The 24,090-nt window shown below is 38.2% G+C and overlaps 1 protein-coding gene across 4 annotated transcripts in view; it reads left to right on the top strand.

The window, feature by feature from the left end:
• Positions 1 to 24,090, top strand: part of mecom (MDS1 and EVI1 complex locus) — a 152,770-nt gene that overhangs the window by 49,684 nt on the left and 78,996 nt on the right. For all 4 annotated transcript variants that reach the window (XM_055028624.1, XM_055028623.1, XM_055028625.1 and 1 more), the window contains exon 2: positions 3,071 to 3,396. In XM_055028624.1, the coding sequence (XP_054884599.1) occupies positions 3,071 to 3,396 (326 nt within the window). The remainder of the gene's footprint in view (positions 1 to 3,070; positions 3,397 to 24,090) is intronic.

Genomic DNA, 24,090 nt, shown 5'->3' with positions numbered 1-24,090 from the left:
CCTTGAGGTAATTCCTCAAGTTAGTGCCTGACCGCTTGTTGCCAAGCAAGGTGACCTTTTGAGGCAATCAGAAGTATTGTTCATTAATGTCCAGTGAGCACAAAGTTTGTGTGTGTATCTGTTTGGATTAAGAATCCACAGCTGACAGCACAGAGGTACAGTGTCACACAGGAAGCCCTTTAGGAATGTTCCTTCGAGCAGGGATGGACTGTTGAGCCTCATTAGCGGAGCCCCCTCTCCCCGTGACCTGTCAGCCCACGTTAGGCACAGCTCAACGCAAAGCGGCAGATTCCTGCGGATCATTTCCGGCTTTTAGTGTCCGTCTGTCTCGCTGTGTGACACCTGGCCAGCAGTCTGTCTTGTTAACTCCCTTGTTCATCACCTTGCTGATTTGTCTGAAAATGTACTTGGCTTTCAACTAATCTGGTGCCTTCCCTGTGGTTACATCTGGGATTGATTTTCTGCCTGTTCTTTTATTTTCACACTCAAGCTGATTGTCCATTTTAAATGTTTCTTTCAACTTACATGCAATATAGCAGCAGTATTAACCAAAACTCAGAACAGGGATAACTGGCTCCATAGTGGGCTGCCAAAAGTGGGATTTAATCTCTTTGCATGAGAGCAGACTCCCTGGCAAATAAACTCCATTAGAATAACATGTCTGATTTTTGAAAGGATATAAACTTCACTAATAACATTAAGCCTCTGCTTCCAGCAACTATTGAAGGGGTTACTGGAGATAAGAATATTGCTGATATATGGAAAATCCATATTCTCTCCATATACTGTATGCCTCCGACCAGAGGAAGCAAGAGTTTCTGTTGAGAAAATGACTAACTAAAGCATGCGATCTTGAACAATTATCAGCAGAGCACCTGAGGTACGCTAATCAAAGAGTCTATGGGTTACTTTCTCTGTGTTTTACAGGTTTTCTAAAACATGACATTTTACCCGAGTCTATGTTATCAGTACTTTTAGTGCCAGTAGTAAAAGAAAAAAATGGGACGATATCCATTATTGATAATTACAGATCAATTGCCTAGGCAAGTGTATTGACTAAACCTTTGGAAGATATTCTAAGAAAAAGACTTCAAGAGTGTATAACAGTTTTTGAACTGACAAAAATGAGTTGTGTTATAATTGCTACAACTAAGTTGGATCAAAAGAAGAATGCTCCTTCTTTTTACTTAGCAATTTTCAAGTTTGGTGAATAAGTTAACACCAAGTAAAAAGAGTAAAAATAATACATTTTGGCTTGTAAATGTAGGATGCGCAGAGATGAGTTTAAAGCGACCTTTTTTTGAAGGGACACCTCCTTTTATACAGCTCACCAGTGGTTAAAGTACAGTAAATATATAGTGAAGAAAATGCAAATAGCCTCTGGATATTTATAGAATCTTCCTCAGACTTCCAAGATAGACATCTGCAAGTCAAATGTCTGTCATGAGCAGCATTCCAACTTCTCATGCATTGATGAAGAACTTCATATATAAATTTGTGGATGCTTGGATGCATCAAACAGCTTCATATTGACATCCCTGACAACTCCAGCATGTATCAATATCAGATATACCTCTAGCTTTTTTTAAGTATTGGAATAATCATTTGTGTGCTTTGTGATGGATGCGGGGGTTTTTTTCTCAACTTGTTTTATTTATTTTTCTAACTGGTTAATTTTTGTCTCAAAATAAAGACTTTCTTTGCTACCATTAAGATCCACCTGCCTATTTTGGCACTCTGAAGAAGCCCAGTGTGGATAAAGGGGTCAGACTTCAACATCCTGTTTTATTCTATTCACAATTAACCCTCATGTGATTCTGTCTGTTTTTACTGCATGCTGAAGAAAGACTTCAGGAAAGGGAAATATAAAACAGTCAACACAGTACGATGTTTAGCAGATCATTCTAGCCAACAATGACATCAATGCAATCCAGTAGCTGTTTGTACTGCAGGGCCCACCGACTTGTTATTGATCTATTCTACCAGTAACACTCTGACAAGTTTGGCATGCATATGCATTTGGCACTCTTTACTCTGGTACTTAATCAATTCCAGTAGCAAGACCAAGGAATAAGGTGCACAAATTACAGATAAAGCTGCAGAGAAATTTAAAACTTTTTTTTTTAAAAAGTGCTGTCTAATCCGTCATTTGATAATTTCAATTAGAAAATTATGGCTAAAAAAATATATCTATCACATGCAGAACAATATGTGTGATGGAAAACCAACACTCCACATTGCCTTCCAGCACACCACCTTACATTGTGAGATTTTGTTAAAGGTAAAATGAATTTAACTTAATACAGAGGAACACTGGAAGGAGACATGTTGGAGGATTCACAAAGGCTTTTGATAGTGTCAAAGCTTCATCTTCAAGCAGGATCCTAAACATGGAGTCAGAACTACAATGAGATGCTTTGCATGATTGGTCTTAAACAGCAACCCTCAGTGAGCAGTATGCTCAAACTTATACATGTGTAACTCAATTCAATAGACTAAATCAAACTGCTGCATTAGTTCAGTAATCTGCAGTCAAATATTACTAATGTGATAATTATTTGACTGTTAAATGACATGTTTCAGCAGCGAAGTGTCTAAACTTAATGCACCAGCTCTTGAGGAGAGGGATTTTAGCCCACTGACTTATACCAAAGCATATTGATAGTTTGAACGATATATAAAAATGAGATTGGCAGAGGTGAATGAGCCTCAATTATTACACTTTGTACAATAATTTAAAGCAATATTTTTTTCCTTCCTCTTTAGAATTATGTACTACTTTGTGCTAAAAAATACCAAATAAAATACACTGGTTCTAATCTGACAGCATCTAAAAAAGGTTCAGAGTGAGTACTTCTTTCAGCTACTTTCATTTATATTCCTTGCTGCTTCAGTCATTGAGACTCTTGTGTATTTTTATTTTTGTACTTAAAAGCTTAACAAAGACTGAATAAATACTTCTGGGGGATTTTTGTCAGCGCTCATGGAGAGAAAAAATATTTCCACTGTCTCATCAACAACCAAACATAACTAAGCATCACCTGAAACATAGTTATTATGTCATTCACAGGCGATGGCAACGATGACTTTGGCTTCTTTCCAAGCAACATGTTGGACAACACATGTGGCTCCGATGGCGATCCTACACCTTCTTCAGCCCTGACAGATGATCCGCTCTCTGATGATGAGTCTTCACCTCAGTCACTTCAACAAGCAAGCATCTTTTTTCCTCAAGGCAATTTAACCATTCCTCTGGACTTTGAACTGAGAGAGTCAGCAGTTCCAGGTGCAAGTCTGGGTATCTGGAGCCGCAGGAAGGTGAATATTGGAGAACGCTTTGGACCATATGAGGGAGAACACACCCCATGTCTCCAAGACCCTATGCAAGGCTGGGAGGTAAGAACATGCATCTCTTTTGCTTTTGTCTGTCAGTTCAAATTTTATGTAAAAAATGCATTTACGAAATGAAACAAGGATTCGTTCAGCAATTGCAGGGCCCCAACTAATGTCCTGTCAATACTGTAAATAATATTGTACAAAACACATCCACATGTAAATCAAGACATTTTTTATTCACAGGGTGCAATGACAGAAACAAATAGCTTTACACCAGTGCTTCTTTTACTGAAGAATCTAAAATCACAAGTATGATTTTCTGCTTGCAAATTTTGTCAATCTCGTGTAAGTGATCCACAGAAATATCTGTAAAAAAAATGGCTAGAACCTAAAACAAACAAAAAAAGAAGTCTTGTTTGTTCTTATTTCATGTTTGTTTTTTTATCCAAAGTCTACATAGTACTCTGGCTTTCCAAATTCAAGCAGTCATAACAAATAAAAAGAAAAAATCACTTGGATAGATTTCATGAATCCAGGTTAAAGAAATTTGTACTTGTAATGGTGTGTTTTAAACTTTACTGCTAGTATAAACATGAACATTTCAGCCACATTCTTTTTCTGCATTGGCAGTAGCTTGTTTCTGACAAAAAGGGGTTTTCCTTGGCCAGCATACAGTTGTAGCTTTCACATAGGTTCTCTTTTTCTTTCCTCCCATGTCGTCATGTCCACATTTAGCCCAGTGACCACAAAGCTGTTGCAGTCGTTTCTTGCCTAGTGAGGTAATGTTAGCTCCAAAAGAAAGAGAGTTGAGGTTGTGCTCTTAGCTCAATTAAAATGAAAAGCCATAAAGTCCTCCTTCGTCCCGGTTAGGGACCCAGTGCGACCATTGCCAAATCACATATTGGAAAGCGAGAACAGAAAAAAAAAAAAAAAAAAAATCGAAAGCAGGGTCACCGGACAAGGTCAAAAGGTTAGACGCCGGCCCTGTCAGTGTCAAGCTTGCTTGGTTTTATGGAGTGGTGAGAGGGGGGCTGGCAGAACACTCATTTACTCTCCCTGAATAGATCTTTCCTAATTTAGACGAGATGGGTTCACGTTCGGTGCTTTTTCTCTTTGGAGACACTTATAAAGGAAAGCTGTCTATGCAGAAGACAAAGTAAGAAGTCAAATGTTTCTTTGAGAAAATGTTTCAACATAACTACCCCTCTCCTTATTCTTGTTTTTGGCACACATGCAGCTTGAGTAATTTGTGAAGTGTTTTTAGCTTTGGTAATAACAAATTTACATCTTTTTATTCTTTGTGCAATTTATTCCATATTTATTAGCTGATAAATAACATACAAATGTCTTTTTAATAGTAGTATCCACAAACTTTCTATTTTATTCAATTTATTTTAGATTTGTTGCAGAATTGTTATGTCCTTCTGTCCGTACAGACATAACTGCTTGAACAAGTCCTTTAAATTATTGTTTCTTTTTTTTCCCCCTAGGAAGAATAAAAAAGGGGTTTCATGAATTTTAATCCTGTTGTAATTTATGTGGATCCTGAATAATAATATGTATTTAAAAGGCTTTGACGTGCAGGCGCCTGCATGCGTGTGTGTCCGTGTGTGAGTGAGGGTGTATAGTGGGGAGCAAAGATGGAATCCTGGTGAGGCAGCACTGTATCACAGTGTTTAATTACCATCCTGACAGCAAGCAATAACTCTTTCCATTAAGTAAATAAGTTGTAAAGAATTTATGATGAAATGCCACATTATTCAGAATGGATATTCAGTGATGACATCCCTCTGCATTAAATATGGTAAATGCCATTAAGGCCCGTTGAACCAGCCCACCCCCACCCTCTTTTCCCATGGCCGCTCCATAAGCACTCGCTCAGCCCCCGTCCCGCCTGCAACGCGTCAATATGCCAATAACCTTACGAAGGGTCTGTAAAAACAAAATTGATTTGGTAAATGTGAGTGAAGACAGATATGTTTGCTTTCATCATCAATTCTATGCGGCGCAGCACGGTGATGTCACCAGCCTGGGAGCGATAAAGTGGTGCGCCCACCTGGAGCCTTTGATGTAGTGCCCCGTGCGGCCCGAGCCAGTGATGACAGACAAAGGGAAGTTTGTCACCATGGAGGCCACCGGTCCTCAGCGCCATCATCATAAATTTAGGAGCTTTATTCATGAAGGGGACGAGTGAGTTATGGCATCCGTGATGCTTTATGAATACAGGAATGGTGACTTATGGGAAAGATAGCTTCTGTAAATAAGGGGTGGAGAGGCAGCTGTGAGGGGTCTGTCAAGCTCTCCTGCACTGTCGTATGCAGAAATGAAGTGCTGAGCATGCCAAAGACTGCACACTGTGGAGTTCAAGTTGGCATATGTTGTGTGTCTGCGTGTGTTGGGCATATATATATATGCGTGCATGTGTGTGTGTGTGTGTAAAAATTAAAGCAGACTTGGCAAGTTTAAAGTTAAAGTTGCAGTAGTCAAACCACCCTATCAATGTTGTACTGCCACTATGAAGAAACTACTATCAATAGCTGCTTCCAGATACCTGATTAGACAGATGTTAAAAAACATTTACTAACTGCAAAATGCCTGTAATAATTCAGGGTTTCAATTTGCACAAAAAGACACAAACTAAACTCAACAAAACTATATGAACAAACTGGAGAGGCCTGTCCTGTGAACTGATTCATACACTGAAAAGAACACCATGCATACAGTGAAGCATGGCAGTTGATCAGTTATGCCTAGAGACAACTTTGCTTTATATGGCATAGGAAAGCTGCAATGCGAGGAGGATTTAGCTTGGTCTCACTAAACCTTCAAACAGGACAACTGTATAATTTTTGGAGAGCATAAATCGTTAAAAAAATATATATATATATGCCATGTTTTATTCAAAGAGAGCCCTTGTAGCGTTAGCTTTGCTATGTTTAAAAGTGTTCATTTTCATTTGCGGACAGCAAACCTCTTCAAGTTTGGACATTTTGCCTATTGTAATGGCTTTCAGTGATATTAGCGTAAGTATAAAGACTACCCTGCAAAATTAACTGCATTTGTGATCTGGAAAAACAACAGCTATAACAATACCAGCAATGACCAAAACACCTCATAAGAAAATAAATGTCTGCCAACTTTCAGCTTTAAATCTCTGTATAAAATATAGTTTGGTGATGACATTTGAGTAAATCATATTTGGAAGATAATGACCCATTTTATGAAACGACCTTGGCTTTGATATATATATATATATATATATATATTATATATATATATATATATATAATATATATATATATATAACTCGAATGGATTAAAACTAGTATGTTACCTTTTTTTAATTAAAAAATAAGAATAAAAAAGAACCATAAACACAAATAATTGCTATTATCAGGGTTAGGACATGATGGCCTACACCACTTGTCATATTTGCATGTGTTTCTTCTCAGCCTTCTTTAAGTGATTCTTGATGCCTGGATTCCCACTAGTCCATATTCTGCTGCCCCTTTTCTCTTTCAGTCGTTGAGACACATTGAAATTCAAACTCCATTTGTGTCTATCCTCTTCTGAAGGAGCAGCAACAATAGGACGGGGAGTCTGAGAGCAGGAGAGAGCTATCCAGCACTGAATGAGTGTCTGGGTTCACCCCAAACTTGCAACCCCATGGGATGGGTTTAGAAAGCTGGGTGCCTCCTGCTGTAAGGAGGCGATGGGTGGAGCAGGTTAGGCATATGAGAAGGGATGGGTCGGTGGGACAGGGGAGTGCCGGGTCTTTGTGCACCTCTTGAGTGAGAAGCAGAGGTTGAGGCGATAGTGCTGGTGGTAATGGTGGTGGGGAGGTGGTGAAGGAGATTAGCACTGATTGTGAATGGATGTAGAGGATTAGTCGGCTGGGCAGGGCCTATTCTGGCTCTGGCTGTCTTCTCAACCTCCTACTCTTGAGAGGATAGGAGGGTAGAAGGAGGTGCAGTGGCAGATGCTTAACCAAGAGGAGACTTATCTTTTCAGCTACCACTGACCAAAACCTTAGAGTTTCCATTAATCAACATAAAAGTACAAATACTTCTAAATATATACCAGTAACTTCAAAAACTCCAGTTTTGAGACGATAATAAAGTGAAACTTTGTGTGATGAAAGTATCCCTCACATGACGTTTCATAAGTTTAAGGTGTACTAATGCATGTTACTGCTTTTGCCGTTGACACCATCGTCATACGCACTTCCAACAGTCTTCTATGCATGTGTGAGTGCGAGAGTGTTGAAGGTGGGCGTTTTGAGTGGGCGTACTTTTGTGCGTGGATAAGCCGCTATCCTGAATGAATGCAGATGTCTCTGGCTCGCTGTCCGCCTGTCCCCTGTACACTGATGGCCCGTCACCTCTCTCTGTCACTGGAAGAAAGAGCCACTCTCAGTCTCGGCCAAAAGCCCCCTCTCTAATCCTTCAGACCCCGCTACCTCCCCGTTCACTGTCAGCATAGATGGTCCTGCCCACAGCAACGCTTAGAAAGACAGGCAGTAGGGATGAACCTCTCTGTCACTCATGCAGTCTCTGAATGGACACACATCCTCACTTTTTCACACACGCAGACGGACATAGACTTTTCAGAAATTCAAAGTGGAAAAGTCTTGCATCTATAAAGACCTTGTGAATGCCTGTTGTCAAATGGGCTGTGGCACAGGAACACTGTGGGAACTCGTGAGAAGGGAACAAAGTGAGAGTCTATGGGTAATCATGAAGGAGCAGTTTATAATACACACTTTATTGTGTGCATGTGTGTGTGTGTGGCACCAAATTAATCACAACACAGACAAATGAACTCAGATCTTATTGAGCTGCACAGGGAACATCATCAATTCATTACATTACTTTATCTTTGAGCTCTTTGTCCACAATCATTGCTTGGTCTAATTCTGGACTTATTTCAATTATTTATGTAATACTTTCATCATCATTTGAGGAACATTTGTTTCATAGTTACATTTTAATACCAATGTAGGAAGAACACACATTAATGACAAGAGTTGGTGTTTATGAGGATTTTTTAAAAACAATATTGCCAGTCGTAGAAAATATTTTAATTCACGTGTCATTTTCACCAGAATTTTAGTGAAACCACATAATCAGTGTCAATTAAGTTGTGCTGAGGTGATGTGGTCCAAAAACCTATCAATGTTTATTTTGCTACACTATTTATAGTTTTCTCTCAAAAGACAATAGTTACCACTGTTAATAATATCACTGTTGAGCAGGAATGATAGGATCTTTCATCTGAACAAATTAGACTTAGTTGCTTCTCTACACACTCATCTGAATTGATATGAATCGGTTCAGCTTCATTTCTCTTCGCTGTAGATTTGCATCTAGAGTTGTATTTTTTAACACTTGCGTAACTTTCTGATCAACTCTGTGACAATAATGTATTGAAGAGTTTAGTCAATGAAGACAAATCATCAACTTATTGCTTGTAAGTGTATGTATTATATGTATTAACCTGCTAAGCTGTCAAAACTGCCATGGTGTTAATTTTGCACAGAAGAGTATACATCAGAAGAGTATACATCATCGTCTTCATTAAAACTACTCCAGAAATGTCATCAGTCATGTGTATCTACTTTTGTCTATGAGGAAGATGAGCTCCTAGTCCAACGTGACTGAAGCTTGAGTTTTGTGGATGGGGGTGATGCCCATTGAAAAGCCCAAAGACAAAAGAAGCTGGGGGTCCAACTCCATGCCCCTCAGTTGACTGATAATCCCTTTCTTCGGGTTAATCTGTTGTTTGTTGGTGTTGTTTGAGGGTTGAGGCTGTCTGTTTGTGTGTGTAGAGGGGTAGTGACATCCTAATCTCATGTGAGTTGAGGCATATACCAGCAGAGCACCAATGTGAAGCTTCTCCTGTAACTAAACTCCCACATTGTTCAGAAACATTTCGAATTGAAGAAAATGATCAAATAAATTATAAATAACTTTTTGTTTCCTTCTTGCATCATCCTCCGCCTTCTTTCTCTTCCCTTTTTTTCTCAACTCATTCAGTGTCTGGGATCTCAGCGGGAAGGGGAAGCTAGATTAATTAACTGAACAAAGTCAAAGTGAATTGCAGGATGACAAAGGCAGGCATGAGTGGGGGCCATGCCAATTGGAAGGTGAAGCCAGAAGAACAATACCAGGTGAAAAGGGCTACCCTTAGGGGTCTGACCAGGCATGGGAAAGGTTATTGGTCCTATTAGATATTAAATGAATGCAAGAAGTTGTTTGATGGAAAAAAAAGCGGGTCAAAGAAAGGTTTTCAAAATGTTGAGTAGATACTTATAGCATAATATATGGCATAGACTTTATGCCATATTTATTATGTATTGTCCAGGCACATAGTGCCAATTCATAGCAAAATTAATTGTTTATGTTAACTCAGTTATTAAAATGCAATATGTAACAAATCTAACTTAAAATAACTTTGACTTTGTAATCTAGCGTCTTGAAATTGGGCCTCTGTCAACCCTTCGACAACATTTTTACAAATGTTGCACTGAGAAATAGCTTTTACAATGAGTGCAGACGACGGCAGTTCTATCAGGTGTTTGCTAATTGTTGCTGGCTAGTCTAATGGAGCTGAGTGGGATGCTTGTGGCGGATCTGTAAGGGGGAAGCTTGGAAACAGCAGTTCACAAGAAGAGCAGCACCTTGAAGGCAGCGCAAGATCCACCAAGGCAGTTTGCACAACTGACTAGTTACCACAGGAGATTAAAAGATTTCTCAAACATGCATGAAATAATCAAAGGAACACTCCAGCTATGTTTTTGATGAGTGAATAACACTTTAACATTATGTAAAGCTCAAAAAAGTTGATTCCACACAATACTTCCCCTTTAATCATAGGAAAGGAGGAGGATTTGATCAGAGCTGAATTGCTCAATAACCCAATGACACATGTCTAGACAGCTACAGATATAACAGAGTTTATATGCAGGTGCACTGACTCATCGTCAGGATATAAAAGATACTGCCTCGTAACACACATTTACATCATTTTTCTGGAGCTGTTACAGTCCACTGAATACTCAGGAAGAAGGAAGCCTCAAAGACACTGTCAAATCGCTTATTTCAAAACTGGATTTTCTTCCGTATTAGTGGCAGTTCTAAAGAAGAGAGTTCAAAGAAAAACTTGAGGAAAAATGTCCCCTAGCTGCAACGTAATGATAAAAATACATTTTCCAAGAATTAAAGTTTTGCTGCCCTTCAAAAAAAAAAAAAATCTTACAGCCGTTCTTGCAACTAAAGCCTAACAAGAAAAACCTTGTGTAAAAGAAATATAAATATAATTTCATTAATATACAACAGTGTTATCAATAAATGGAGCAGTATTAGATAATGTGGGGAAAAAAAAAGTTTTTTCTTAGCAAGTTCAAGTCAGAAGTTTGCTTACGCATGGATACAAATGCGATTTTAATGTATGATTTTTCTACATATATTTGAATTATGCTTATGGTAGTATATAATTCTGCAAGTTTTATGATAGCAAATGAATATTTGCTACAAGATTACTAAGTATTTCTGAGTAAAGGTGAGTAAGCTATTAAAAAGTTAAGCTTGGAAATTAAAAGTATGACAGGTATATATGGTAAGATTTCGGCAACAGGAGATTTAAAATAGAAAACACTGAGCGACAAGTAAGCCCTCTGTTCCTTGTTAACAAAATGGCAGAAAACTACCATTTTTTCAGTAAAATCCACCAAGAGGAAGCTGAGAAGGTCTGCTCATGCTGTCTATGTACCGCCTTCCTTGACATTTGTTGTACATTACGTTGTATATGGGCTCACATTTTCCTCAAGCAATCTCTGGGACACGGTAGAATTCATGCTACATTTTACGATGCTAAGCTAACCAGATCCCGCTGCAGCAAACCAATCTCAAACCATGACACATTCAGTTCTAAGCCATTCTATTGGTGCAAGGTTCTTTGTGTTTCTTTGATAGAGCAAATGTTTGCACACTTCATACTTATTTCTTTCTGGTTGTTTACAGACATGCACTTTCACATTAACATTGTGTTACTGTAAGAACACTGCTGTAGGTGCTGCCATAACATTTTAGGGTTTTGGGGTCTGGTCTCCAGGTGAACTAGCTTGGAGAGCCAGATGTTGGCATGTTAGCAGTTGCTTTGAATCTACTGACAGACTTTTTTCCATAAAGAGGTATGGCTGCTTTCCAATTCTTCTGCAAACTCTTCAAATCCCTTACCAAACTTTTTGGATCTCACCAGGGTGCCCACTCTCACTTCAACAGTCAGGAGCACACCAATCTAAAGTTAGGCTTTAACAGGCCAAAACCCTTAAGAAATTAGAATAAAAATGTTCCACCATGTCCATGTCTGTTCGTGAAATTAGCCATTTTAAGTAGGAATAAATGTGGAGGTCTCCTGATACATTTCTTACCAGAAATAACATTTTTAAACCAGATTTTAAGAAGGTCTTCTGTTTTAATTGTCTGGTTATATTACTTGAATTGTGTAGTACTGCTAAAATTGAAATATGTTGGAATTACACACAGACTTTAATAGCATGTTCCAAGTTTGACAGTAGGTGACTAGGTATAACGGTATAAGGCTACTGGACAGATAAGTCTTAATTAATAAGTAACAGAATGAGCTGGTAATCAAGTAAACAAGCAAATAAGAACATGGTTAAGTAACTGAGTCGGAAAATAAATACATTTCTCAAATTCAAAATCAATCTTGCCTATTGAATTGGTGTTTTCTCGATTTACAAAACACACACCTCTGGTGAACCACATTGATTTTGTTCACATAAGCATACAGCAGCACACTCAGTCTTTGCCCCCTGCACTCTGCTCACGCTGGAGTGAAAATGAGGGGACCCCTAAACGGCTTACAGGAAACAGAGGTGATGAATTCCGTGTGCTGAGCCAAAGAGCCCAGCTAATAGATACCTTATCTAGGGGGATTGATAGGGGAAGGGCCTTCTCTTTAAACACACTGTTGATTGTTTCCAAATGTCTTCCCAATGGGGCAGGTCAGAAAGCAGTAGAGAATGCCACTCGGGGCAGAGCTGATAGATTTTTATTGGTCCAGTTTGAGAAAACGAAGAGGGGAAAGGCCACTTTGTCCTGGCTTTGCTGCCCCTTTTTCTGCTAGTGCTTAACTGCCAGTCAGATCACATTACCTAGGCAGTAAATCTGAGCAATGGTTAACACAAATAATCAAGAGCTAATATTACCGTACCAAACCACTTTTCTCTGTTTTTGTGATCAGAGTTGTGCAAAGAGGGACTGACCTGTTAGCCTCTAGCAGATGTCCCCTCACACCATCATTCCTCTAATTATAAAGTCTTAAACTCCATCACTGTATCTAGTAGTGGGAATCTCTGCGCGGACCTTGTGTCACATCGTTCTGGAGTAATATCTGTATTGTGTCTTTGAGCAGGAGTTCAAAGGGTAATGGGATGGGGTGGTCTGGCTTGAAAGCTTGTTACTGGGTTAAACGTCAGGAACACATGCCAGGCAATATTCATCATAGCGGCACAGTACCTCTTTCCCAGTTAAACTGAATTGCTGCTCCAATTAGACATGATCAGGTCCAAAACCAGAACTGGGAGCTTCCAGGAGTAAGGAGAGTAAAAGCAGAGGCCAAGATGGCAGTAATGAGGTCTTAACCTCAACTTCATTCTATGTCATAATGCTTTAATATGGGCCATATGGTAGGCCGCTGTGCACTCATCTAGTATTGGAAAATCAATATGAGCTTTGCCTGTTTTCTGAAGATAATGGCATAACACTGTGTAGAAAGTTAAAGAGGCTATTGAAGAGAAATTGACTGGTAAAAAAAGATCAAGCTAAATATTTGATCCAAAACATAATTTTTCCAAATGGTAAGCATTAAATATTTTGACACTTTCCCTTTCCAAAACTGTTATTGAACTACAATCAGGGGAAAAAAATCCAGAAGAATAATATAACATCTTTTAGTTGTACTCTATCAAAAGTATTAGATTTTAAAATCAAAACAATATTTAATTTGGAAAAAAAGGAGAGTGATGAAATAACAACATTTAAATTAACTACAGAATGTACAAATAAAACTTCACATTATGTTTCTGTTTCAACCCAGTTTCCAAATGTCAAGGTCCCTTCATTGTTAAGATAAACTCCTGTAAGAAGTTAGTGTAGTTTTTGTTATTGAAATTGTTGAGATTAAGATTTAATTCGGTACAAGTTATAAAATTTTATAAGTTCACAGCTCAGCATATAAGGAGTTCAACAGCTAATAGGAACTGAAGCTAATGCCAACTCTTCAAGTAATAACTGAGCAACAATAAACTTCAAAAGTATAAATATAAGTGACATAAGGTTCAGAGAAGCTGACAAAGTTAGCACTGCAACAAGAATGTTTGCTCAAAGTTGTGAATAAAGTGAAGTCACTACAAATGATGCTGACAGGAAGGGATAAGAGGAGGAGAGAATCAATGAAGGACAGAGAGGATTTGGTGATTACAGGGCTAGAACCTCGACACAAAACATGAGTCACAACTACAGCCAATGCGGATACAACAGAGGACTGCTACTGGAGCAACAAGTGTCAGGTTCTCTTAAGGGTCAAGACAATATCTATTTGTCACAGAGGAAGTCTGAGAAACATGGATCTGCTATTATCATTATATTTATTGGCAGGAAACAAAGGTATTACATCTTAAAATAACACCTTTGACAAAAAAAAAATGGAATGGAGAGAAGAAAGGAGACATTGCAAGAGAAGCAAATATAAATAAAAATCTTTTTATTCATGGTCTCTTTTAGTTGTTACATTAATCATTCACATGTATTATTGAATGAATGAAAAGAAAAAAGGAAATAGGAATAGTTATGTCATAAATTACTTTTGGGATTAGTAATAGTTTAGTTTTCCAAAACACAAAATTATGTCCAGGATGCAGTACATAAAAATTTGATGGAGTTCAAGCCACTGTAAATGTTGGTAAATGGGACTCACACTTCTTGTGACTCCCATTTACTACTTTTGGAAACATTTTTTTCCAAAAGTAGTAAGACAAAATACTGCCACAAGATAAAAAGCTAGTTGAAAAAAATGTCTGACTGGACGATCAGCATTCAAGGCCTAGAAAGGTAAAAACTGCTGATTTTAATTGAAAAAAAAAATTGGGATAAAATTAATTGCCCAGGACAAAAAGGTGAAACTATCTCTGTTTTAACCATCTACAAAATTTAAGCTGTACCCATCAATACGATAATTATAATAATATAGCATTTAAAAAATAATATTCTGAGAAACCTTCCAGTTTGAAGCCAATATAATTTTCAGTAATACATGTACATTTTCATTTATGATCTAATTATTGTAGTTACACCATCTATGATCATATTTCTAACCTAATGGTTTAACATGATTTTCATCTGAGCCCCATTATTTGATAACTGTGCAATTAAAAGCAAGTTTTTTTTTGTTGTGCCCTGTTTAACACTAACTGCCTCTCAGTGAACGGTGTGTTTGAAGGTCATATTTTACATTAGTCTGGCTCTCATACTTAATGGGGTTAATTATGTTGGCAATAACCTCGGATCACATCCCAGTCAATAAGTGTTTTCTAATTGCTTTCAGGATGCATAATAATAACGTAGTCCATCAGTTTCTGTCACCACTTAATAACTGTGGGGAGTGTTAAATTATATGTAGGATAAACATGAATTATTTTTGAAAAATTACAGATTATGTTTTCTTCACAGAGCACATATATTTTTTTTATCTACCAGCTTACACATCAGTTTGTTTTGTTTTTTTCCATAAATGATGAAATGAGAATCTGGTGGTGAATTTTATTGGACTAGTGTTAAGAAAGAGCGTCAGTGACGGCTTTTGTTCTGCTCATAAGATTACATGAGGTCATTGTAGATATGAATATATTATTTTGATTGGATAACACATGGACTTTATGATCAGTGACTGGTCCAAACTTGAACTCTGCTGTGTGTCTTTAAATGGAGGAGCCAGATCTGGGTTGACTTGTCTTCTATTTTGTTTGTTTGAGATTTCAAAAATAAACAGCAGTGAGGAATCCACACAATCTGGTCCAAAATCTGGCCTCTTTGCAAGAAGCTGACATCAAGAATAAGTAAAATCAAACAGACAACCAAGAACCACTACAGCTGCATGAAATCTAGCTAACGTAACTCACATTAGCTGTAACTCAACAACTAGAGAATAACTAGCAAGCTTGCTGTACATACACATAAAATTTAATTTTGGCTCATATAGACCGTATAACATTACACTGTCAATGAGAAGACATATCCCTTCAAACATAAGTACAAATATACAACTTATGAAATGTGAATTAACCAAGAAAGATATTTTACAACTGGCCTGATCGTGTAGCAGGCCTTACCTCCTGCTAGCTCCTCCATGCGTCAGGCTACGTCACTGCGCTGCCTGAGGTGCGTTCAAGTTCAACAGGAAATAATCCCCTCTCACTTCAAACAGATACTAATAAAAATAAATAACTAATTTGATAACAAATAATGACTGATTTGGGGGAATACATTAACTTAAAATACTGTGACGAACCAGTTACATTTATCAGAAAAGGCCACTTTAAATGTATTATCTCTTATAAAGTGGAACTAGTTGATGCTTACAAACATATAGGTTGTCTACAACTTGCTAAGAGACCTTAACGAAATGTTGGTAGAGAATATGGACAAGTTTCAGCTTGTATGTACAATGTTAACTATCTGTGAAGAAGAGGAAAGCCTCAATAAGTTCAAAGTTTTTCCAAATTCTTCATTTTGTAATATCAGTGAAAGTATTTGTTATGAATTTGATGTATTTTAAGAAGTTATATATTTTATGAAATGATGGACACACGCTTCTTACCAAATCTGTGCATACATGGCAACATATTCTCTATTTGGAATATCCAGATTATGGCGTTGTTTTCTTTCTTAAAAGCGTTGTCCGAATAGAAGTACTTTTAATTTCAATCATAGGATTGACTTGGAAAAGAAGACTTTGGCAATAGGGAGGGCAGACCAAAACAAATAAAGCAAGGAAAATGAGACTGTAGAAGGTAATTGAGCAAACAAAAAAGCCAAAAATTAGACTGATAAGTAAAGAGCAGGACAATCAAAATTAATGAAAAAGAGATTAAAAAAGGTGAAATAAAGAGAGGGGAAAAGGTGTTCTTTTTCTGAGACAGATCTCTAGATGGAGAGTTCCCAAGTGTCCCGCAGGAAACCCTAATAGGATTTTCAAGGCTGCAGCAGGTAGTCTATGAGGGAACTTTGTTCATGTGAGCTTACAGATGAGGGTTGACACAGACACGGCACTCTGGGAGTTAGTCGCTCCCTCCTCATCTGCCTGCAATGTCAGCATCAATCCGTCACAAAGGATTTCTCCCTATGAAACTTAGTGGCCATTTCTGACATCTCCAACTTACTAATTGTTGTCTCTGGCTCTGTGAAGTCCTAACGAGTTAGTGTCTTCAAACGTATGAGAAAAACTTGCAGAATCAGTTTCTGGGCTGGATTAGAATCTGTCAACAAGTGTGGAAGGGGGAGGATCCCAAGGAAGATTCTTACTGCATTTTTTCTCCTTCAGTTCTTCCTCTTCACCAGACCAGATTATTGCAGCTTCCATTCGCTCAAAACCACTTTATGACAGGCATTGTAACGTCTTTAGAGCACTGGGCAGCTTTGACCGGGCCATGCCATGCTTCTCTCTGCTCATAGTAACAGTGGGACCTGGTCCAACTGCCACCCAGGACACAGCGCCATAAATCATCCAACTGGCACCATGCTCCATTTCCTCAACAGCTACTAGTTCCTGAAGGGGACAAAAAGGCTTTTGTGGGCTTTAGAGAACAAAAACATTGCCTCTTTTTGTTAGCTCTGAAGTTCATAAGTGACGGTAAAAAAGGCTGCAAAATAAAGGAGTTACCACGCATATTTGATCCTTATTGAAGAAGTTTAATAAGGCAATGACTAAGCCACTACTGACTAAATGTAAACACCCGTTAAACAGAGAACACAATAAAATTAACCGTTGTTTGTTTATGTGCCATAAGTCACCATGGCAACTTATGGGTGAAATTATTTCATGAAAATAAAGTTATGAAATCTTGAGTTCTTGTCGTAGCCTGACCTTGCGATTTCAAAAGGGTTAATATAAAGACGCCAGAATACTAGAGCTGCTGTGGCCTTATCCAAAGGTGGCCTCCTTCCCTCCCTCCCTCTTTTCCCCACATTCCTTCTTTTCCACCAGTCTCCGTCCTCCCAGAGTGTTTGGATGGCTCCACCTCACTGTCAGACTGTGAGGGACGGCTGTTTTCCTTGCAGGCCAAGATCAAGACAGGGGATGGTCCCCAGGGGGCCCGAGGATGTGAAGCCTCTGACACGTCCCGTAAATCTAGGGCGTCCCATCTCCACTGCTCGATCTGTGTGCAGCAATGAGAACACCAATGAGGCGTGAGGATGAACATTCCTCGGACTTTTCGCACACACGCACTCACACGCACACACACGCACACACATCTCTAGATTTTGCTGGAAGAATAACACTTTGCTCCCTCTCATTTTTTGACTTCAACCTAACTGTCCACATCAGCAAAAATTGCCTTTCCACTCTTAAGTAAGTAAATTCAGTCATTCTAACCATTACAGTTTTGAGAAGGCCATTAGAGTGAAACCTTGTGTTTTTGTTAGACGATGAAGATTAAACACGTTGTTTTTCACAAACACTTGCAGACTACTAATACCTGATTTCTTTGTCCAAAAATTGTGATCACACATGATTTTGCTTTGCTTTATTGGTTACATTTTGGAAAATACAGCTATTTGTCACTTGCAGTGCCCTGCAAAAGTATATTTACACCCCATATACCACTGTAAACAACTGAAATGTGTGGGATTTACTATGACTAACATATTAACATATAGTCATATACTATATAACATATAGTATATAGTGCATATTTATATATATATACATCTATATATATATATCTATATATCTATCTATCTATATCTATATATAGATATAGAGATAGATATAGATATATATATATATAGACATATGTATATATATCTATATCTATATATAGATATAGATAGATATATATATAGATATATAGATATATATAGATACATAGATATATAAGCCAGTTTTTATAGCAAGACATTTTGGAATTTCTTGCTTCCAAAGAAATTTTGGAAGTGGATTTGCATTTTGGCCCCTTTATTCTGATACTCATGTCAACTGTCAGTTAGTTTAAATGTGTGATTTAAGTTCATCACACAACTTTTGTGCAAAGGTTTTCTCAGTTAGAGAACATTAGTGAGCAAACATTTTCATAAAGCTCAACAAATACATTATACAAGCCAGGGATAAAATTCTGGATGGCTTGACTTCATCCCTGGCCGTCCAACTAAAGTGAAAGAACAGGCAAAGGGCCGCCCCTGCTCTACAGGGGCGAGAACCGACCCTAGCCCCTGTTATGGGCCCTTAACTGACGAGATTATGCAGCATCAATTTTTCATGGTGATACAGGTTGGCAATGAAACTGTTGCTAATTGGTCCCTTGCGCTAATAAAATTTTTACCTTCACATTTTTACTATTACAATGAACACTGCTCGCTTTAGTTTTATTGAGATAAAATCAGTTTTCATTTGCTAGATTAGGCATCTGCAACTCTGTAGCCACTAGTAGCTCTTCTGCTCTGTGACTGGCTTCATTAATTAAATGTTGCCAGGTTTTTTGTTTCATTGTTTTGTTCTGTGCCTCAATAAAAAATAAAAATAAAACAAACTGCCCCCATTGGTAAACTTGTTCTATAACTTTTACTGTGTTCTGCAAGAATGGGAACAATTTAATTGTCGTGCAAAGCTTCCAGACGCTCATAGAGCCATACCAAAAGAGACTTGGAACTTAAAATGCATCAAAATGGGGTTTGTGTAACGTAGTGGTGTGTCTCTGTTTATCTGACCTCATTAGAATAAGCCAGTTTTTATAGAGACACATTACATGAATACAAGAGACAGAGAAAAAGATTTAGATTATACAGATGCGTTGAAAATTCTGACCTACAAAAATGTAAACACCAGATATGCTGGGCCATGGCCAGCCCATGTCGCCCCTCTTCCCCTCATCCATGTTACCCACGTTGGCCAGATTTTTCACCCAAATGGAAATGTGGCCTGTCACTTTCACGCAACCTCCAACTGCTCCGTCTGTCTAATCCGTCATAGCGCGCCAGCAGCCGCACAAATAGGCCTGCCACTCTCACTGTCATCTGAGTAACGGATGTTCTATCGTTACCGCTGGGTGGGACCAAGCACAACTCAGGTCCACTTCTCCTCAAATTTTTTCGCCTCCATCCTTTCCTCCCCTTCTCTCCTCCAGTAGCTTCATCCCCAGTCATGATTTTGGACCTCTAGGAGTTTAAGTTCCCTTTGAGAACACAGGCATGTGTATTTACTCCTCTGCACAATGAATGCTCCCTCTCATCTCCCATCAAGACTCAAAAGCAATGGTATAATAGGAGCAGGGGTGGGATGAAATAAATTGTGTCCTGGACTGGTAACCTAACAGCCATCATAAATAATGTAGACCTATTTGAAGGGGAAGATGGGGCATTAGAAGCTATTTACACTGCAGGAGCCATGCTATCGATCAGCATGGGACGTCCCATAGATAAGAATGGGGTGATGTTACGGTTATTTATACTGATTCCTGATGGTAAGGCTACAAAGGGGATTTTGGGGTGACAGGATCATCAGTTTTTGGGGCATGGGGGATGTGATGTATTTTGGTCATCAAAGGTACAATCCACATGAGTGAGAGAGGTGTATGCCTCTGATATTCACATAACCTCTCACATCTCCACCTATCGTCTTATAGAGAGGGTCGCACGAACATTTTACTTTTAAAGATAAATGCTACAGCTATGATTTGGTGCTACACAGAGCAGTAAGAAGAAAAGAGCTCACACTCGATTCTGCATGTATTCTTCCTCCTCATGTGGCAGCATGCTCCGTATATAAAGAGAGACTGCTATAAAACACTGGTTTTCCACTGGTGTGCCATGAAGTGAGCCAAAGGGCATATTCAATAAGAGTCTGAGACAGAATTACCATTCAGGGATCACTGGTCAGGTCAGATGAGTACAAGAGGCACACTTGTATCAGGATGAAAATTTAGGAACTGCGAGACATGGAGACTGGCTATGATGTGCCTTGGGAAACCATATATATTGCAACAAATAAGTGGGAGACAAGCTGAAAAAGAACCGCAAGTAGCTAACGGCTGCATGTTAGAGATGTTTGGAGGTTAAAAGTGTGATATTTAAAAAGTTAAAAGGATACTATGGATTTCATAAAGTGATATTCTGAAACATTATTATCATGTCTAATACACATGTGTGTAATAGACGGATATCATATGATATCCATTTTGTAGAAAACTGAAGAAATCCTTATAGTTTTGGAAGGCTATCAGCTAGTTAGTTGAAGCTGCTGTCTTAAACAAATGTTTGCCATTTAACTAAAACGGTTCATATATATGGGGCACATCACTAAAGAGAATATTAATACTACTTGTTTGAAAGAGACAGGTTTTTGTTGCTATTCATCATACCACTGACAGTAAACTTTTGAATTTTGAGGCAGTGAAGATAAATACAACCAGCAGCACAAATGTTGTGAGGCTTTTCAGTTTATGTTCAGCTGTCGTTTATCTTTACTTTTGATGAGTCTTTTCTCTATAGTTGTTTATTCATGTAGGTTGCATCTTTTATTCATTCTTTTATTGATTCTTTGTTATGGTTGGATTTATGTTTTTGGAGCTGTACTGTTAGTGTTTATTTCCGCTTCCTCCTATGTGCCATGTCGCTCTCTCTTTCCATCTTTCTTTTTGTCTGTCTCTATCTCTCCCTCAGCCTGCCTTCTGCTCTACCTTTACAGCTGCATCCAGTTAATAATCAACCCCAATTCATTGTTCCAGCAATCACACTCCAAGTCCCTTTGGGTCTCCTCCTTTTGCTCTCTGTGATTTGCTTGTTTTTTGTAAGTGAGTCTCATATAATTTTGACTGATACCATATACTTATGCTTTCCAACAACAGATAAGCTTTTTGGGTCTTGGCTTTAGGCAAATGACACTAATCCACATTGTAAAGTGGTTCACCTCAAGCACGACATAAACTCATATTCAGTCAATTAGAGCATGCGTTCAGACGAAGATCATTTGCCAGATTAAAAGTACCACTGAAAAAAATTAAACAGTTTTATGTTTTCTCTCTTGGAAATGTGTTTTTTATTGGTTTGCTGTAATATTAAAATTTTACATTTCATGCTTTTTTTATCTGTAAGTAAAAATTTCTCAGATTTGTCCGAAATAAAGGCGAGCCAACATCCATCTGTGCCAAGTTATTCTGTATAATATGTTTCACATAGACATAAAGTTTCTGAAGTTGATTAATTTATTGATTTGCTCTGTTTATCGATTATAGTTAGAATATTACAAACCTTGAGTTTTATCATTTTATTAACAATCTAACATTAAGTCAGACTGAAGCGTTCCTTTTTTCTTTTGTATGAAGTTCAATTATTTATTTTTTTTAAAGACACGGAAAGTGGTTGAAAGCTAATTTTGCTTAACAGATCAGCCGTAATTTTCTTTTGCAGCATATTAACACATTTTGTGTTGGGTCCACAGTCATTTGCATTTCCACAAAAAAATTCTGTGTCCTGGATAGACTTCAAACACAAAGGCTCATGTGCATGAACAGGCACAATTCAGTGATTGATAAGCTTATAAAATCATTGTCAATCTGACAAAGAAAAACTTACCAAATGTGGAAACAGGAGTAAAGGATGTGAGGGGACAAAAGCTGGAACGGCTCCAGTTTTTTAAAAAAAAATTCCCGTAGCTGTTGTGGGAGCCTGAACATTGTCGTGATTATTAGTCCAGAACTTCTGGCATCTATCCAGACATTGGACTGTGCCTTTGCTGGGGGGATTTATCAGCAGGGTTTTAGCCCCATCACATGCATGCCCGCACAAACTACTATGTCCATTAACCACCAACACTTGTCTCTTCAGTTCCTCCAAACAAGAAAGACTGCACAACAACAACAAGATGTGTGGAGCCCAAAGTCCTGCCCAGCCCTGATAACAAGTCTCGGCTTTATAAAATTAAGTAAACACATGTGGCCGTTTGATGTCTGGCTTATCTCTGTTAACTTGAAATTCTCTAAGAGGTTCTGTTTTCAGTAATTAATCAGCTCACTTTTTGGTGTGAATTCCTATTAGTAAGAAAAACTTTTGGTTAACATAAAAAGAACACAACTGTGTCGGTGCATGAGTGAAGTTGTAGACTTGCTTCTTTCATGTCGTTAATGAGAAAGTGCCTGCAAAGACTTGAAAAGTTCTTGTTTTCCACTAAAAACACTAAAGTTTTGTATCCACAAGTTTATTTGTGGGGGATTAATAGGAAATAACATACTGATTGATTGATATCTATCTATCTGTATGCTAATAGTAAACATATTATTCATGCGCTTTTAGAAAAAAAATCTCTAGATTCATACACAATTTCAAAGTCATGTTTTTTACGACCTTTGCTTTATTCCGGCATTTTGTTGTTTTAACTCGGTCGACTTTTCTGTGAATTCTAGTAAGCTTTCTTTTTCAAGTAGAGGAAAAGCATCTCAAAGCATAATTCTACCACCCCCCTGTTTTGCTGTGTCAGTGCTGGTAATTTTAAAGTTTTTTTTTTTTTTTTAATATAGACTTAAGAAAAATATTTTTGCTACTTTCTGATGTAATAATAGGAGCAGGGGTGGGATGAAATAAATTGTGTCCTGGTATGCTATTGCGCATACCTGTTTCAGGGACACAGAAGATAGATCTTAGGCATTTTCCCTAGTAAACTGGTAGTTATGATGAGTTAATTGCAACATCATTTAAATAAAACCTGATTAATTTGACCAACAGAAAGATCCCAGCACAGATTATTAACAGTTCAGCTGTAAGAGTGAAGTGGAAGTTTGTAACCATGGAAAGTGCACCTCCTTCACAGAGAAGGAGGAGTGTTCATGGTTTGTTCAAAACAAACAAAGAAGGTCAACAATGGGTCACCAAAGTCCATGAACTGCAGGATGCAAGTGGTGGCAAGCAGCAAACGAACAGCAAGATAGAGACAGGTGTGTCGTAACACAATACATGGAGTGCATCTTATAGAAATACTCTGCTACTTTCTGAATTTGTTTTGGCTTATTCACACATGCTGCTCTCATGAAGTGACAATGCTAGAGAGGTTCTGTTAAATGCCTTTTTAAGAAAACCGCCACAAAGTTCATGTATCCGTGAGCATTGTTTTGACCTCTCACTCGTGACCCTTCTGCAAGTCCAGACACCAAGGGAGAGGTGTAACAATGGCAACAATAGCGCTAGGCCAGGGATGGGGTGGATGGGATATATTCTCTAAACCTAAGAGTGTTTTAATGACAGCAGATTTCACTCTGTCCATCTCAAAGATGTTTACTGCAATGCACAGCCTAAAGAAACATTTTGAGAAACAGGCAACTCTGCCTGTTCATCCCAAACATATATGAAGCAAAGACCTCCTGGTACTTTATCTCAGCTCGCATGGGGTGAGAAGAAAAGAAGGAAGTTGGGGTTTTGTCTCTCACCCCTCTTTTGTGAAAGCAACCCTGTGTAATAAATCTGCATC

The sequence above is a fragment of the Poeciliopsis prolifica genome, unplaced genomic scaffold, assembly GCF_027474105.1.
Source record: "Poeciliopsis prolifica strain line A6 unplaced genomic scaffold, Auburn_PproV2 SCAFFOLD004, whole genome shotgun sequence".
Taxonomy (NCBI): domain Eukaryota; kingdom Metazoa; phylum Chordata; class Actinopteri; order Cyprinodontiformes; family Poeciliidae; genus Poeciliopsis; species Poeciliopsis prolifica.
The sequence above is the reverse complement of the archived record's forward strand: the minus strand, read 5'-3'. Positions and strand labels throughout refer to the sequence as shown.